At 47.3% G+C, this 16,894-nt stretch overlaps 1 protein-coding gene across 3 annotated transcripts in view; it reads left to right on the top strand.

The window, feature by feature from the left end:
* The window catches only part of reck (reversion-inducing-cysteine-rich protein with kazal motifs), a 57,654-nt gene that overhangs the window by 17,808 nt on the left and 22,952 nt on the right, over positions 1-16,894 (top strand). For all 3 annotated transcript variants that reach the window (XR_016149382.1, XM_039666407.2, XM_089125876.1), the window contains exons 3-10: positions 2,444-2,518; positions 4,506-4,542; positions 4,867-4,952; positions 5,083-5,130; positions 5,733-5,766; positions 7,024-7,221; positions 9,189-9,453; positions 9,584-9,757. Coding sequence is in view for 2 of the 3 variants with exons in the window: in XM_039666407.2 (XP_039522341.2) it covers positions 2,444-2,518; positions 4,506-4,542; positions 4,867-4,952; positions 5,083-5,130; positions 5,733-5,766; positions 7,024-7,221; positions 9,189-9,453; positions 9,584-9,757 (917 nt within the window). In the remaining variant the exon portion in view is untranslated. The remainder of the gene's footprint in view (positions 1-2,443; positions 2,519-4,505; positions 4,543-4,866; positions 4,953-5,082; positions 5,131-5,732; positions 5,767-7,023; positions 7,222-9,188; positions 9,454-9,583; positions 9,758-16,894) is intronic.

Here is a 16,894-nt window from a genome sequence, read left to right as displayed (position 1 = left end):
CAATTTTATTGCATTATTTTTTATTAATAAATGTGCCAGATGAATTAACTGTCAGCTTTACTTTGTGGAAAAGATCTAACATTTTTACCACTCTTCTTCTGTTCATCAGTATTCCCGGAATGACACTTTGGCATTTAACTCTATGGTGCTCTTCAAAAAAAATTATGTTTAATCATTTATTTATTTGGAATAGTACGAAACTTGGTAAAGGTTTTGGCACTTGCCTTGTGAACACACAAATAATCATGGACATGATACAAACAGGTTAGATGATCCTGCAAATAACAGTCACACTTGTGCTCCTCACATTAGAGTTTTTGTGCATTTTTCATAACAGTAAATGTAAAATTCTGTTACTTTTTTAAGTTTACTTTTAAAACGTTTTTTTTTTTTTCACTTCAGCAATAATCTGCCAAGTGTCGTCTTTGAAAAGAGACCAAACTTCAGTCTATGCTTTAAAGCGTTCAAGATTCACCACAGTTTAAACTGGTCATTTATTTTCAGGTCAGTGCTCAAAAAGTGAATAAATACAGCATACAGCATAAATTGAGTACAGTACCATAAAATACCCTAAAAATACAAAATATTAAATAAAATAAAAAAATATATATTGTGCATTCCCTTCATTTAAATGAAAAAAAGTCATTTATGATGACCACACGAAGAGCACCAGTTCTATTATTTAATATTTTTCCATTTTTTTCTTCACAAAAGCCTGTTTTGATAAATTCAGATGGTAATATTATACTGAGTGACTGCCATATTTAAATGATCATATTAGGCACATCATGGAGAAAGCTGAAAAAGATAATTTTGTTCAAAACCAGCATGAATAATAGCAAACACAAGCGTTATTGTGGAGCTGTTCGGGATATATAACGGTGAGATGTTCTTCCTTTCAAGGTGGAAAGATTGATGAAAAAGAGCAAATAAAAGCTGTCTTTTTTAGTTATTTCGCGCTCTTCGTCCCAAACCGACTTCCACAGAATCGAGGACATGAAACACACTTCTGAATGGAGCTTTTGATGAAGTTAAAGGGGGTCGGTCAGTAGTTGGAGCGCTGTTAACCCTCTCTGACCCAGAGCAACACTGTCCTGCCAGCGACCAGGATCCAAACATGCATTAAAGGAAAGCTAAAAGCCCATCAGACGGGAGACGGGTGTGTGTAAAAGAGGAGATTAGGAGGAGAGAATAATGACACCTTGTTAGAGAGCGAGCGAGGAGGGAACGTGCGGATGGTAATCGCCAGAACGTTTCATCCTAATGGACAGCCGATGCTTTGAAGAGACTTTGAGGAGAGGAGACGAGTCCTTTAGAAGTCCTGCTGGCATCCGCCATTGATTTACCCTCGAAACAAAACATGAAGAGGAGAGCAAAAGAGAGAAACTTCTCCAGCTGGATTAATCTGAGGGGCCGCTCTTTGTGCGGTGGGCGGAGTCGCAGCTCGCGTGGGCGGAGTCATCTCTTGTGGGAGGGGGGGGGGGGTCATTGCTCGTGTGGTCGAGGTCTCGGCTCTTGTGGGCATAGTATCGCCTCATGTGGGCGGGGTCACATCTCTTGTGGGTGGGGTCTCTGCTCTGGTGGGCGGGGGTCACTGCTCATGTGGGCGGGGTCACATCTCTTGTGGGTGGAGGTCATTGCTCATGTGGGTGGGGTCTCAGCTCTTGTGGGCGGAGTATCGGCTCATATGGGCGGGGGCATATCTCTTGTGGGTGGGGTCTCTGCTCTGGTGGGCGGGGTCACTGCTCGTGTGGGTGGGATCTCGGCTCTTATGGGTGGAGTATCTGCTTGTGTGGGTGGAGTCACCACTTTCCTTTGATGCAGGCAGCTGTTCTTGCTTCTGGAAAACACAGCTCAAGTATTCAATGCAAACTTTACATTGAAGTCTTGAAAACTCTCTGAACCTTCATGACTTTAGTGTAGAAAAGCATAGATATATGCATTAATGTCATTATATGCAAAAATAATGATTGTTTACATATGTTTTTCCAAATACATGTCATTGGTTGAAGCTGGCAGAGCTCCGCCTCCCTGTCCTCTGATTGGCTGACAAGTGTCAGATAGTGACAAATAATTACAATTGATGGAGTCTTTTGTCATTTTAAAAATATAAAAGTGATTTTTTTGTACAGCCAGTGCTCTCAATTTCCTCACTTTTTTTCTTTTTTTTTGCAAAGAGAAATTATTTGAAACTATCTATCAGCAAATCCAAAGTCCCTTTCTCTCTCTGTTCATCACTAATTATCCTTCAACACAGAGGCAAACACTGGCCGAGCATGAGCCGGCCGTTCTGTAAACTGGAACAGATCAGACCGACTCGCTTCTGACCGTCACACACACACACAGACACACACACACACCAAGTGCAGTTTTCAGGGGGTCTCATGATGATGCAGTTCACACACTGAAATGTTTGAGTGTTTGTTGTGCTTTCTATCCACAGCTCGCCAGCATCCGGAGCGAGTCACGTCTGAAGCATCTGCTCCTGCGTCTGCCCAGCTACTGCCCTGAGTCTCTGGTAAGGCTTTCCTCAACTCTTCACAACTCTGTTTACATCAAAGCCATCGCCGTGGCGTCACAGGAAGTCCTGCACGCCGAGCGCTGTCACTTCCTGTCGAACTGTGGTGTGTTTCCCTCAGAGGAACGTCCTCCACCCTCTTCCTTTTAGTTACAAAGCTGGAGTCCCGGCGTCTCTGGGGTTTCCTCACGGCGTCTCTGGGGTTTCCTCACGGCGTCTCTGGGGTTTCCTCACGGCGTCTCTGGGGTTTCCTCCACGGCGTCCCTGGGGTTTCCTCACGGCGTCTCTGGGGTTTCCTCACGGCGTCCCTGGGGTTTCCTCACGGCGTCTCTGGGGTTTCCTCACGGCGTCTCTGGGGTTTCCTCCACGGCGTCCCTGGGGTTTCCTCACGGCGTCTCTGGGGTTTCCTCACGGCGTCTCTGGGGTTTCCTCCACGGCGTCCCTGGGGTTTCCTCACGGCGTCTCTGGGGTTTCCTCACGGCGTCTCTGGGGTTTCCTCACGGCGTCTCTGGGGTTTCCTCACGGCGTCTCTGGGGTTTCCTCCACGGCGTCCCTGGGGTTTCCTCACGGCGTCTCTGGGGTTTCCTCACGGCGTCCCTGGGGTTTCCTCACGGCGTCTCTGGGGTTTCCTCACGGCGTCTCTGGGGTTTCCTCACGGCGTCTCTGGGGTTTCCTCACGGCGTCTCTGGGGTTTCCTCACGGCGTCTCTGGGGTTTCCTCCACGGCGTCCCTGGGGTTTCCTCACGGCGTCTCTGGGGTTTCCTCACGGCGTCTCTGGGGTTTCCTCACGGCGTCTCTGGGGTTTCCTCACGGCGTCTCTGGGGTTTCCTCACGGCGTCCCTGGGGTTTCCTCACGGCGTCCCTGGGGTTTCCTTACGGCGTCTCTGGGGTTTCCTCACGGCGTCTCTGGGGTTTCCTCACGGCGTCCCTGGGGTTTCCTCACGGCGTCCCTGGGGTTTCCTCACGGCGTCTCTGGGGTTTCCTCACGGCGTCTCTGGGGTTTCCTCACGGCGTCTCTGGGGTTTCCTCCACGGCGTCCCTGGGGTTTCCTCACGGCGTCCCTGGGGTTTCCTCACGGCGTCCCTGGGGTTTCCTCACGGCGTCCCTGGGGTTTCCTTACGGCGTCTCTGGGGTTTCCTCACGGCGTCCCTGGGGTTTCCTCACGGCGTCTCTGGGGTTTCCTCACGGCGTCTCTGGGGTTTCCTCACGGCGTCTCTGGGGTTTCCTCACGGCGTCTCTGGGGTTTCCTTACGGCGTCTCTGGGGTTTCCTCACGGCGTCTCTGGGGTTTCCTCACGGCGTCTCTGGGGTTTCCTCACGGCGTCTCTGGGGTTTCCTTACGGCGTCTCTGGGGTTTCCTCACGGCGTCCCTGGGGTTTCCTCACGGCGTCCCTGGGGTTTCCTCACGGCGTCCCTGGGGTTTCCTCACGGCGTCTCTGGGGTTTCCTTACGGCGTCTCTGGGGTTTCCTCACGGCGTCTCTGGGGTTTCCTCACGGCGTCTCTGGGGTTTCCTCACGGCGTCTCTGGGGTTTCCTCACGGCGTCTCTGGGGTTTCCTCACGGCGTCTCTGGGGTTTCCTTACGGCGTCTCTGGGGTTTCCTCACGGCGTCTCTGGGGTTTCCTCACGGCGTCTCTGGGGTTTCCTCACGGCGTCTCTGGGGTTTCCTTACGGCGTCTCTGGGGTTTCCTCACGGCGTCCCTGGGGTTTCCTCACGGCGTCCCTGGGGTTTCCTCACGGCGTCCCTGGGGTTTCCTCACGGCGTCTCTGGGGTTTCCTCGCGGCATCTCTGGGGCTTCCTCCACGACGTCCCGGTGGACTCACTGGTTTTCTTATGCGTGTTCAGTGTTCTCTCTCTGTGTGTGTGTGTCTCTGTGTGTGTGTGTGTGTGTGTGTTCCCACAAAGATTTTTGTGCCTGTTTGACGTGTGTGTGTGTGACAGGTGTTTTCAGTTGCTGTTATGTTCAACATCTCCTGGTTGTTTTGCAGAACGAACTCTGGATTTGCATCAACAGCACATTACCGGGTACGTGACACACACACACACACACACACACACCTGTCTCCTCAACCTGTGCCAGTCTTAAAAGAACAAGAGAGGATTTAGAGTTTGAAGACATAATAGCTCCCAGATGCAGGAGTATGGTCCTCCACATCCATCACACTCCACCTCGCTCGCCCTGACACTCTTTGAAGAAGCGAGCGAGCTGAGAACATTAAAGCATGTCAGGATGAAATATTTGCTCAGATTAATGCTGTGTTGTTTTGACGGTCATTAAAGTAACATATGCATTTATTTATTGTATTTCAGTCTGTTGTAAAGGTCACTGGTTTCTTTAATGGTTCTCAGGTGCGTCCAAGAAATCTGATGGCTGGGTGGGTCTGGGCTGCTGTGAACTGGCCATCAACAGCGACTGCCGACGGGACTGCAAACAGGTCTCTCACACAGACAACACACACACACACGCACACACGCACAAAATGAAAACAATCTGTATTGTAAAAGCGCTCTGTAAATGACACATCTGGGGTGTGTGAGATTGTAACGTGTTGCTCTTCTACTCAGGCTTCGTCGAGGAATGACATCACAAAAGTGTGCAAGAAAGACTCAGAGGTGAGAGGTTACGGAGTCGCAGATGCTGGTGTGTGTTTGTAGAGTCACAGTCTGTGTGAGCAGTACATGTGTGTAAGAGAAACATCTCACAGCTGAGAGTTTCACACACTCCACAAGTCACAATTACCAGGAATTAAGTTTTATTTTTGTAAATCCAGGTGGAATCAAGTTTTCATAAATACAGATTGAAACTGTGATAAACCAATACGTCCCTTCCCATAATACACTGCAAGCCTAAGTTAAGTTAAAGAGGTCATTATTCAAGCTCTTGAATAGTAGTGGACATAAATTCAGAAATAATGTTTGGTCATTTGGTGAATGTTTTAGTTGAAGAAGCAGTCTTAAAGGGACAGTGCAGTGGAAAATAAAGATGCCTTTAAAAGTAGTCAATTTTACCCCACTGCGCTAACAACAGCTTTGTGTGAAAAGTTAAAAAAAAAATAATAAACTGAGAAATAAAATGAAATGTTGACTAATAGACCAGAAGGTCAAGTTCTTAAATTAAAAAAAAAGTTTTTTAATGTTTGTGTCTTCATAATTGATCTGTTTTATAAAGGCAGATATACTTGTGTTATTCTAAAGGAGGTGTTGTTCTCTTGCAGAAGCCGCTCTTCAGCTGCATCACCAAAAATGAAAGTAAGCAGAACTGCATGAGAAGGTTTCAGTCTCATCTGGATCTCGTTTATCTCTTCTCTCATGTCAGTCCTCCAGTATTAAGAGGAAATGAGATCGAGTGGTCTATGTGCCTGGGAGGTCATGACCTTTACCCTGCTGTCCTCCAGCCTGTCATGGACGTCACATCTAAATGAAGGGCTTATTTGTGTTCATACTGCTTGGATATATCTGACAACAAGCAGTGAGACGTCGGCCGCTATCACACACTCGACGCAATGCAGCGCCAGGCGCGACGCTGGTGTGTTTCGCTAGTTTCAGCCCGACACGGCTGTCATGTTCACATCCCGTGTTGGTGATGAACTGAGAAATCAAAATTTCCTTGAGCTTTTGACTTCTAAGAGGTCATCATATTATAAGAATATCCTGTAAGTTTCAGAACTGAAAACGTCCTTGTTAGTCCAATAAAAGCTTTTATTGACACCAGCCTCGGCAAACGCCTCGTTTTTCAAAGTGGGGAACTATGACGTCAAAGAGGATGAAACCCCACCCCCGCAGAAGAAGATCAACGCGGCCGGTTTAGCCCCGCCCACCGATTCGCGCATTACACGCATAGCTAAATAACATAGATGCCTACCTCATGATGACACACCGGATCGAGAGTGAAACTCATTATAATATGCAAAACTGTTCTCCACTCACAGCAGTGGGCGTTTACTTCAGTGCGACACGCCCATAAAAACTGAGCGTTTGTGAGCTGGGCTCAAAACTAGGACAGAAAATAGCCTATTACTTATTCATTTTGATGTTTTTTAATGTAAAAACCAAGCGAACGTCATAAGTTGACCTCAGACAACAATATACATTTTTTTAAAAAGCCAGTTCATGACCCCTTTAATTAGCGACTGCATTAGCGCCCCCCTGTGGCCGTGGGCTGTGGGTCTGAGGACGAGTGTGTGTTCAGGAGCTTTGGTGGAGCGCTGCTATTCTGAGGAGCTGGAATACACTGAGCCGTTGACCAAATGAACCTGCTCTAAAGTCTGATTGGTTTATTGCACGTTACGCACAAAACACACCCATTACTCGTTAAGAGAATAGAGACAAAACACTCTCGTTACTCATTAAGAGAATAGGGACGACCCTTTCAGACTATTTGTGTCGTCGTTAAACTAGCAAAAGTGGATTCGGATGCATTAAGAGCTTTAGAGCATGAGCTTAGATCCTTAAAACCGGGCCATAGAGATGTCTCCTCATGTGTGTGTGTGTGTGTGTGTCCTCCAGTGGGCTCAGTGTGCTGCAGTTACGCTGGGAGACACACGAACTGTCGGGAATACTGCCAGGCCATCTTCCGCACGGACTCGTCGCCCACCGTCTCCCAGATCAACGCCGTGAAGGAGTACTGCCAGAGCATCAGCCCTCAGCTCATCGGCTGTGTGGCCAACTACACCAAATCATACCCCATCAGAAGCCCGATTGACAGTGAGTACTTCAACTGCGTTCCCAGTCACACACACACACCCACTGTCGAGAAGCATGGACGCGTGGGGATCTGAGGAGTGTTAGCCTTCGTGAACCCCAGAGCCGTGGAGCTTCTCTGACATGCTGACGTCACAGGCTTCAGTTTCTCAGAGAACATGCAAGACGTGACACTTTTATTACGCCGATACATTTTGCTACATGCTAACATTTCAACACAAACAAGAATGCGATGAGGTCAGTGGTGTCAAGAAGCCCGTCTATGACATCATAGTGTGTGCCACTGACAACACTGCCTTATCTGGGGGTCAACAGTGTAAATTACGACACAAGAAATTCATCATTTTCACATTAAAAACATAATAAATAAATAAGTGCATTTAAAAAAACCTTTCTATTAATTCTGAAGCAGCTGTGTTCAACACTGATAATAATCATAAATGTTTGTTGATCATCAGATCCTCATATTAGAGTGATTTCTGGAGGATCATGTGACACTGAAGACTGGAGTAATGATGATAAATTCAGCTTTGATCAGGAATAAATTACACTTTACTGTATATTCACATAGAAAGCTGATGATTTACACTGGAGTAATATTTCACTGTTTTACTGTATTTGAGCATTTCCCCAACAAACTTTGCAAGTATGCAGTATGCAAATTGAAGTTTGATAAATTGGGGTTGTCTGTTTGAGACTGCCTGTACCATGTAATCCATCAAAGGTTTTTGATTTTATTATTTTGCAGTCAAGCTGATGATTAACCTCATGAATAATTCATATTTTAACCCAATTTATAAATGTGCAACTATCCTTTGTCTAAAGGGGGGAAACAAAACATGTGATCATCTGAGACACAGTATTAGATATTGTGAATTAAAATGAACAAAAGTAAATAGAATCAATCCATTGTGTTAATATAGTGAGGATTTATTAAACCAACACATTCTCATCCCCAAAAGTCATATAACTGACGTTTTGGGACGTCTTTTGACCATACGTCAATATTCGCCTTTTTCGGACCCCCTTAAACGTCGCTAGATGGTGATCCTGGCCCGTCATACAACTGACGCTTTACCTTTAACGTCGGTTAGGGTTAGGGTTAGGGTTAGGTTTAGGTCTGGGGTAGAGTTAGGCTCCCATAACCTCATCTACCGACGTTTAAGGGGGCCCTAAAAAGGGCGAATATTGACGTATGGTCAAAAGACGTCCCAAAACGTCAGTTATATGACTTTTTGGGGTGAGACTGCGCTGATTAAACCCCTTTTCCAAACTCTTGATGTGTTTTCAGGCGCTCCTAGAACAGGTTTTCCTGCTTGAATGTTGATTATTCTCCTCATATTCTCCATTGTTGCGGCTCCTCTCTTCCCAGTCTGTCAGTAACGCTCTGTTTACTTCCTGTCTCTATGAAGCCCCTCCTCCCTAAAGCACACTGTGCTCTGATTGGTCGGCTGGATCAGTTTGTTGTTTATTGGTTGAGCGATTCGAGTGTTTTGGGGAAATGCCCCGCCCCTTTCCAAAACCGCCAGTTTGACACACTACTAACTAACTCAACCAGGCCCCGCCCCTTTATTCTGCGCATGAATTATTATAATGAGGGATATTGCGACGTGTTCCCGGAATAAACTCGAGATACAGTGGAGGCGTTTCAGGAGTTCAGAAACACTGACACTCATATAGAGAAGAGCTGGAGCTTCTCATGATCTAACAGCAACATCACACAAAGACTGAAGAAGACCTCTGAAAAGAGCTCATTGTTAAGTAATCATGAACATTACAATAAAATAAAATAAACGTTTACAATATTATTACACAATATTTTAAACTTATCACAATATTCCTTTAAATTGTGATTTTTTTTTTCTGTCTGATGATGATAAACTTCTACAAACTAACAGTGGCAGGACTTGATTGTAAACGACAGTTTGAACTGGTTAAGTAAATGTGTGTGTGTGTGTGTGTGTGTTTAGGTCTGTACTGCTGTGACCGGGCGGTGGAGGCTCACTGTCAGACCGCCTGTAAGCGGATCCTGCGCACCATGAGCACGGAGCAGGAGATCATGGACGGACTGATCTCGGAGTGCGGCAGCCAGCCTCTCCCGCAGGACCCGCTGTGGCAGTGCTTCCTGGGCAGCGCCCACCCGCCCACCGAGACCCACCCCGAGTCCCCCCCCATCGCCAAGATGGACTGCGCCAAGCTGCACTGCTGCTCCAAAGCCAACACGTCCCACTGCAGGTCAGCCGAGCCCATATCTCTCTCGCTGGACATGGATCATGTGGACTCTGCTTTGAGACGAGTGTACTGTGAAAAGCACTATAGAAATATTATGAATGTGAACGTGCTCCATATCTCTCCTGTTTGTTAGGAACATGTGCCTGGAGATCAGCACCAACTGGGGCACTCAGACATGGCAGGAGTTCGACCAGCACTGCGAATATAACCCGGTGGAGATGGACCTCATCACGTGCCTGGCCGACGTGCGCGAGCCCTGCCAGCTCGGCTGCAAAGACCTCAGCTACTGCACCAACTTCAACAACAGGTCCGACACACACACACTCCCGCTGTTCAGCTCCGACACACACACACTCCCGCTGTTCAGGTCCGACACACACACACTCCCGCTGTTCAGGTCCGACACACACTCCCGCTGTTCAGCTCCGACACACACTGCTGCTGGTGCGCTGGCTTTCTATCAGTCCGCTCGTCCGAGTCTGTGCGTTCGTTCTGGGGATTTTCCCATAGGTCTTTCTGCAGGTTACACTGTCACACCAGTAGGGGGCGACTTTTTGAGTGAATCATTCATTTAACGGATTCGTTCATAATCACTGATAGAGTCGGCGTGGACCTTTCCCGATTCCCCTCTCTGTCCACGCTATACTATCACAATCAAAAATCACTGATATTTTCAACAACAAATCAAGTGACAGTCTTTAAGAGTTAGTTTGTAGTGTTTATTTATATTCTAAATAAGCTTTTATTTTTATATTTTTCATTTTAATTAAAGTTTATTCATTTTAGAACTTTAACTGATTATTTTTGTTAGTTGCCAAGGCAGCATTTCTATTTTTTTAAGTTTGTTTTTCATTTAAATTTTTTTTTCAGTCATTTTTAGTCAATAACGACAACAATATTTTAGTTAACAATAACTGTTTTTGTGTTGTTGGCTGTTTTCATTGCAAAGCAAAAAAAAGTAAATAACATTGTGTGTCTAATGTTCCTCAATAATAACTTCTTGTTTACGGGATTGTTGTATAAAACAGGCATATAATGAATGAAATACAGTATATCCAGCTATACCTTCTGCCCAGTGATCTCGTTATGAGACGGGTTCAGTCGGTTCGTGAGATCGGATGCTGTTCTGCAACTGAACACAAGGTCTACGTTACATGGGAAATGAACATCCAGCGGTCGTGTTGTCGGGCGTCTCGCTGGCCGGCCGTTCTCTGCGGGTCACGGATGTGGACAGCATGATGGATGATGGCAGCCGGGGTCCAGCTTTGTTTTCGGGTCAGAAAGGCATGGATCACTATGACAGGACTGCTGGTTTCCCACCAACGCTCTCGTCAATCCCATGAGCCCTCTCAAGAGTTCGAGTTTCAGGTCTTTAAACAATGCGTGCGGCTTACACAAAGAGCTTGTGAAAGTGTCGCAACAAGCCCAGTTGATGATGAAATGGCTTGAGAGCATCACAGCGGACGACTGATGAAGATGATGATGGCAGGAGCTGGTCGAGATGAAAAACTGGATCGTTCAATACAGAGCAAACTGAGTCTGACTGACCCAAGACACTCACACTGAACCCTCGTCACAGATCAAGCTCTGGTAATGCATTCGAGACATGATCAAAACAAGCGCTAACACCCATACACAATATTCTGAAGCCCCATCTCTGACTGGCAGGCAATAAAACCGGTGGGAGTCACTTTTGATCTATCGCCATTATTCATTTTGACTTTATTTTCAATAACACATATTGCTGTATCACACATGGATGGATGGCTGACAGTGACTGTGAACCCCAGGGCGAGGAAGGAATCCAGTGCAATGTGAAGAATTCTGGGTATTGTTTTCTCTGGCTGACGGATGGCAGTGCCGGAGATGAGGGCACCCCTGCTCCTCCGACGGGATCTGGAGTTCAGGAAAACAACCGCTGGCTTTGATTTCTGGGAAGGATTCCTGGGTTGACTGCGTGGCGGCTCTCCTGCGGATTTCAAAGCGCACCGAAGGCAAACAGGGAAGAAAGCGGAGGGACACGAGTGCCGAGAGCGCCTGCGGTGCGTAGACTTACCCTGAGGAAACCCCAGCAGGGCTGAGAGACGTCCTGCAGTGTTTACCTCCACACACACACACAGACGGCAGAAGACATAACTCCATCCCAGACGAGGCTATCAGCGGCGCTGCATCTGACCCGACCGAATACAAGAGCTGATTCAGTTTCTGAACCTTTGTTTAAAGAGCCGGTGGCAGATATATAATGCTGAACAGATATTGCATGTTCAGTATCTCATAAAAGTCACACACAAACACATATATAAAACTGCATACCACTAAATATTAAAATATTAAAGTTAGTCTCTGGAATATAGTTAGTTTTCTATGTGAATATATATATAGTAAAGTGTGAGAGACCGTGTGCGTCTGCGGCTGATTATAGATTGCTCATCAACTGAGTCTTCCTCGGTCAGAAGGAATAGGCAAATCCAATGGTGCAGTTTACATATTTATTGAGGAATAAGGTACATGGAGGATAAGAGTTTGCAGATATCAATATGACACAATATGTGTCAATGGGTGTATGTGTGAGTGTGTGTGTGTGGTTATCTGAAACAGAAAATACAATAAAGTGTATATTAACAAACATGTAGGATAGTTTCATGCAATTGCATAAAGAAATGGACCGTAGTACAACCAAAATCCTCTAGAGGGAGCTCTAACACTATAAATGAACTTGCATAATTACCACAAATTTCCACACAGCGAAAAAAATGCCAAAAAACAGGCAATCTATGCATTAAATATAATATTTGGGGTTATTTGCAAAGCAATAATTAAAGTATACACAGTAAATGACTACTATATGAGGAAATGCAGAGCGATTTGGATAAGAAACGTTATAGTAGTATTGAGTTACACGATTAACAATCTCCTCATCTGAGCTAATAACTCTGTATTGAACATAATTTATGCAAAACACCATACTTACATCTCAAGGACGCACACAGCGCTCTTACACACAATATTAGCGAAGGATTAACAAAGGATGTCAGTTTTCTGCTCTGAGGATGCTGCTTCTCATAACTAGACCGCACCGAAAGTGAAAGCGGCTCGCGCAACCGCGAGCGATCGGAACTACAATGAACGCATGCATTATGGGTAACGTAGTCTACGTAAGGGCACGGACTTTTAACAGCCGCCCCTGTATTTGCCTAGCAAATACACTCATTCAAAAGTAAATTAGTTTAAGAAGTGTCATTTGAATCCTCAGGCATTTCAGGGAGTTCCACCAGTTTGGTTACCGGGCGAATGTAGATACTGTCTTTAACCTTCACCTCTGCCGCTCGAACAACACCATCTGTCCCTGGGAAAACCTTGGTGATGGTACCAACAGGCCAAAGTCCTCTGGGAAGGTTGGAATCAACGATCATCACAATTTGTCCCACAGTAGCATTATCAGTAGCTTTCCTCCATTTATGTCTCAACTGAAGCCCAGGTAGGTAATTCTGGATGAAGCGTTTCCAGAAATGATCACTGATCACCTGACTGTGTTTCCATCTTCTGTTGGAAAGGACATCATGAGGGCCGTATACTGCCTGTGGTAATGAAGCGTCGCGCCGCCCCATTAGCAGCAGGTTTGGCGTGATGGGGTCCGGGTCAGCTACATCAGAGGAAGCATATCCGAGTGGTTTAGAATTAAGGAGCCCTTCAACCTCTATGAGAGCTGTTAGGAGCACTTCCTCTGCTACTACTTGGTCTTTCAGGATACCTTGCAGGGCTGACTTAACAGATCGGATTTCCCTCTCCCAAGCTCCCCCGAAATGAGGAGAGTATGGAGGGTTGAAGTGGAAGTTGATAGTCTGATTAGCCAGTTGCTGCTGCAACTTTGGTGCCATGCTCTCAAAGGCGACCTGTAGTTCTTTATGGCCACCCCTGAAATTGGTTCCCCGGTCGGACCACAGCTCGTACGGCTTTCCCCGGCGTGCAATAAACCTGCGTAATGACATTAAGAAAGAGTCAGTATCAAGGCTAGGGATGAGATCTAAGTGGACACATCTGGTGGTGAGGCATTTGTAGATGATTCCCCAGCGCTTCTCTCTCCTACGCCCAATCTTAATCAAGAATGGTCCGAAACAGTCTACGCCTGTAGACCAGAAGGGTGGTTTGTAGAGTCTCAATCGAGATAAGGGAAGGTCAGCCATTTTTGGTGTGGAGGGTGAGGCTCGCCATCTCCTGCAGTCCACACACCGATACTGATGTTTTTTAATGGCCTGGCGACCTCTGAGGATCCAGTAAGTGCGGCGTAACTCTGCATAGAGTCTCTCTACACCAGGGTGGAACAGCTGAACATCATAATGCTTTATGATGAGCTGAGTCAGAGGGTGATCAGGTGATAATACAACTGGATGGATGCTGTCAGGATCTACATCTGTCGCTTGACGCAGGCGGCCGCCCACTCTGACTAGTCCACTGGGGCTGTCATACTCAGGGGAAAGGGCGCTGAGACGACTGCTCGGGCGAACAGGGTTACCTGCTTGTAAGGCTTGGACCTCCTCTGGGAAACTGTCCTTCTGTGCAGATTGAAGCAGCTGGGTCTCTGCCTCCAGGCGTCCACTTGCAGTGTAGGGGGTAGCCGCCCCCTGCAGGGATTGGTGAGTGGCCAGAATCAAATCATCTAAAGATGTGTACTGTGTTGGATCTGGCAGGCTTGGTGATACAGCTGTAAGACCACAGAAGGCAGTCTTTCTGAGTTCTTCACTACCACATTCTAGGAACTCTGTCGGGGACTTCGGCCAGGTGTCAGGAGTCTGTGTGAGAAAGTGTGGACCCTGTGACCATCGACTGGAGACCGTGAGCTCTGACAGTGGCTTCCCTCTTGTGATGTCGTCAGATGGATTATCATCAGAGTTCACATACCTCCACTGTTCCGGAGAAGTAAGCTCCTGTATCTCACAGATCCTAGTCCCCACAAACACTTTGTACCTGCAAGAACTGGACTGAATCCACTGAAGCACTGTCGTTGAATCTGTCCACAGATAGACTGAGTGAAGGGGTAATGTTAGCTCAGTTTGGAGTACCTTTGCCAGTTGGGCTCCAGTGAGCGCAGCACACAGCTCCAGCCGGGGTATCGACACCTGCTTGCGGGGCGCTACTCTGGAGCGTGCCATGATGAAGGAGGTGGAGATGTGAGTCTGCTGCTCAATGACTCTGAGATAGGCCACAGCTCCATACGCCTTCTCTGAGGCGTCACAGAAGACGTGAGCCTCATAGGTCGCACTGTTGCTGTTGTGAGGAGGAGTGTAACATCGAGGTATGGTGATATACTGAAGGTAGGACAATTCCTTTTCCCATTCGAGCCAGGACTGAAGCAGGTTTCCTTCTATGGGATCATCCCATCCTCTTTCTGTGCTCCACAGGGCCTGCACAATGAGCTTTGCTCTTGTAGTGTAGGGGCAGATATAACCCAATGGGTCATACTGACTGGCCAGTACTTTGTAAACATTGCGCAGCGTCACAGTTGTGTAGGTTACAGGGCGGTGCTTATATCCCAGGACGTCAGTAGTGCAGTGCCAGCTGAGACCCAGTGTAGACTCCTGAGGATCAAGGCTTTTAAGGTTTAGCCATCGTTCACAACTGTCTGACCTGGCTGTACCTGGCAGATGAGCAACCACTTCAGGGATGTTGCTAGCCCACTGGCGTATTTCGAATCCACCTTGGATAAGCAGCTCTCTCATTCTGTCAATGAGCAACTTGGCCTCTTGTGGGTCAAAAAGGGACTGCAGACAGTTGTCCACATAGAAAGCGGTGTGGACAGAGTCGTAGACGTCTTCAAAGGTGTCTCTGTGCTCCCTTACGTGGCTCTGAAGGGCAAAGGTAGCACAGCAGGGGCTACACGTTGTCCCAAAGGGCAGGACTCTCCACTCATAGACATCTGGGGGCCTCTCTGTTTCACAGTCTCTCCATAGGAACCGCAGCAGGGGACAGTCTTCCGGGAGCAGGCGGATTTGGTGAAACATGGCCTTTATGTCTCCGCTCACTGCTACAGGATACTGCCGGAAACGCAGAAGTACACCCAGCAGTGTAGGCCCCATGGGAGGTCCTGGCAGGAGGTACTGGTTGAGAACAGTCCCCTGGAACTCAAAGGAGCAGTTAAAGACGACCCGAGCTTTGTTGTTGTGATGTACAATGTGGTGTGGTACATACCAAGATTCAGCAGAGCTATGAATCTCTTCGGGAGTCAGCTTGACAACATAACCAGAATCTATCAGCCTCTTGATCTCCTGGTTGTATGTAAGTGCCAGGTCAGGATTCCTAGCTAGCTTACGCTCAGTGGACCTCAGAAGGCCTTTAACTACTTCAGAGGAGACATGCATCTGTGGGAAGTCCGTCTTCCTGAGCAGGGGGGTGGCATATCGCTCTACACCATCCACAGGTACTCTGATAGTCTTGGCCTCTAACATGGCTATGGCCTCTTTGTCCTCCTTTGAGCGTGTGACCTCCTTCCCTGGTCTATGAAGAGGAGCATCTAATTGCCACAGACGCTGTACATCCCGTTGAAGGGCAACGGCAGGAGAAAGACATGATATGTTCAGGCAGTGCACCTCCCCCTTCTGAGTAGGCATACTGCAGCTCGGACCCTGGATGGCCCACCCGAGCTTAGTGCAGACGGCAACAGGTCCTTGGGCTGAACCTCGCAGGATAGAACGGACGGGAGTTATGAGGTGAGCATTGTCAGATCCGATTAGCACAAGTGGCTGTATCTGATTGAATCCTTCAAGCTGCACTTGTTGTAGGTGATGATACTTCTCCTTTAAGAACTCCACTGGGCATGACTGTTCAGCTAGGCTGAGCTGTTGGGCTGTAAAGGCACGCGTGATCTTGTAGCGTATTTTCGGCTTGGCCTTTGGGGACACATGGAAAGAGACATAGCCTCCTTTAATCTGGATAACATCTTGACGAATAGTACGCAGAGACAGAGTTTCTTCCTCCTGGATTAAGCCTAACGACTTGACAGCAGCAGGGAGTATAATGGTTTTCTCTGAGCCATCATCAAGAAGAGCATATGTGTCCAGAGATTTCCTTTGATAGTGTAACTGGATGGGCACAACCTTAAGCATCACACGGCCAGAGTGACTGACGGGAGCCAAAAACACTCGACTGGTGCTCACTGTTAGGATGTTCGGGTCCCTCCTCTTCGCTTCAGACAGGTCATGAAGCACTAATAAGTGCTGTTCTCCACAGGTGCTACACATCTTCTTAAGAGTGCACTGGTCAGGGGTATGTTTACGGCCACAGCGCCAACATTTGGATTTTTCTTTTATCCAAGAAGCTACAGCTTTGAGGTCTAGCTTCTTAAAATCTACACAGCCACTGAGGTAGTGCTCTGTCCCTTCACAGTATGGGCAGTATGGCTTAAACGGCTTCTTCTTAGAGGAGGGATAAAGATTAGTTGTGTGTGCCT

Source organism: Pimephales promelas, chromosome 22 (assembly GCF_988280905.1).
Source record: "Pimephales promelas chromosome 22, fPimPro1.hap1.1, whole genome shotgun sequence".
NCBI lineage: Eukaryota > Metazoa > Chordata > Actinopteri > Cypriniformes > Leuciscidae > Pimephales > Pimephales promelas.
Note: the sequence above shows the minus strand (reverse complement) of the source record. Positions and strands in the feature narration are given on the sequence as shown.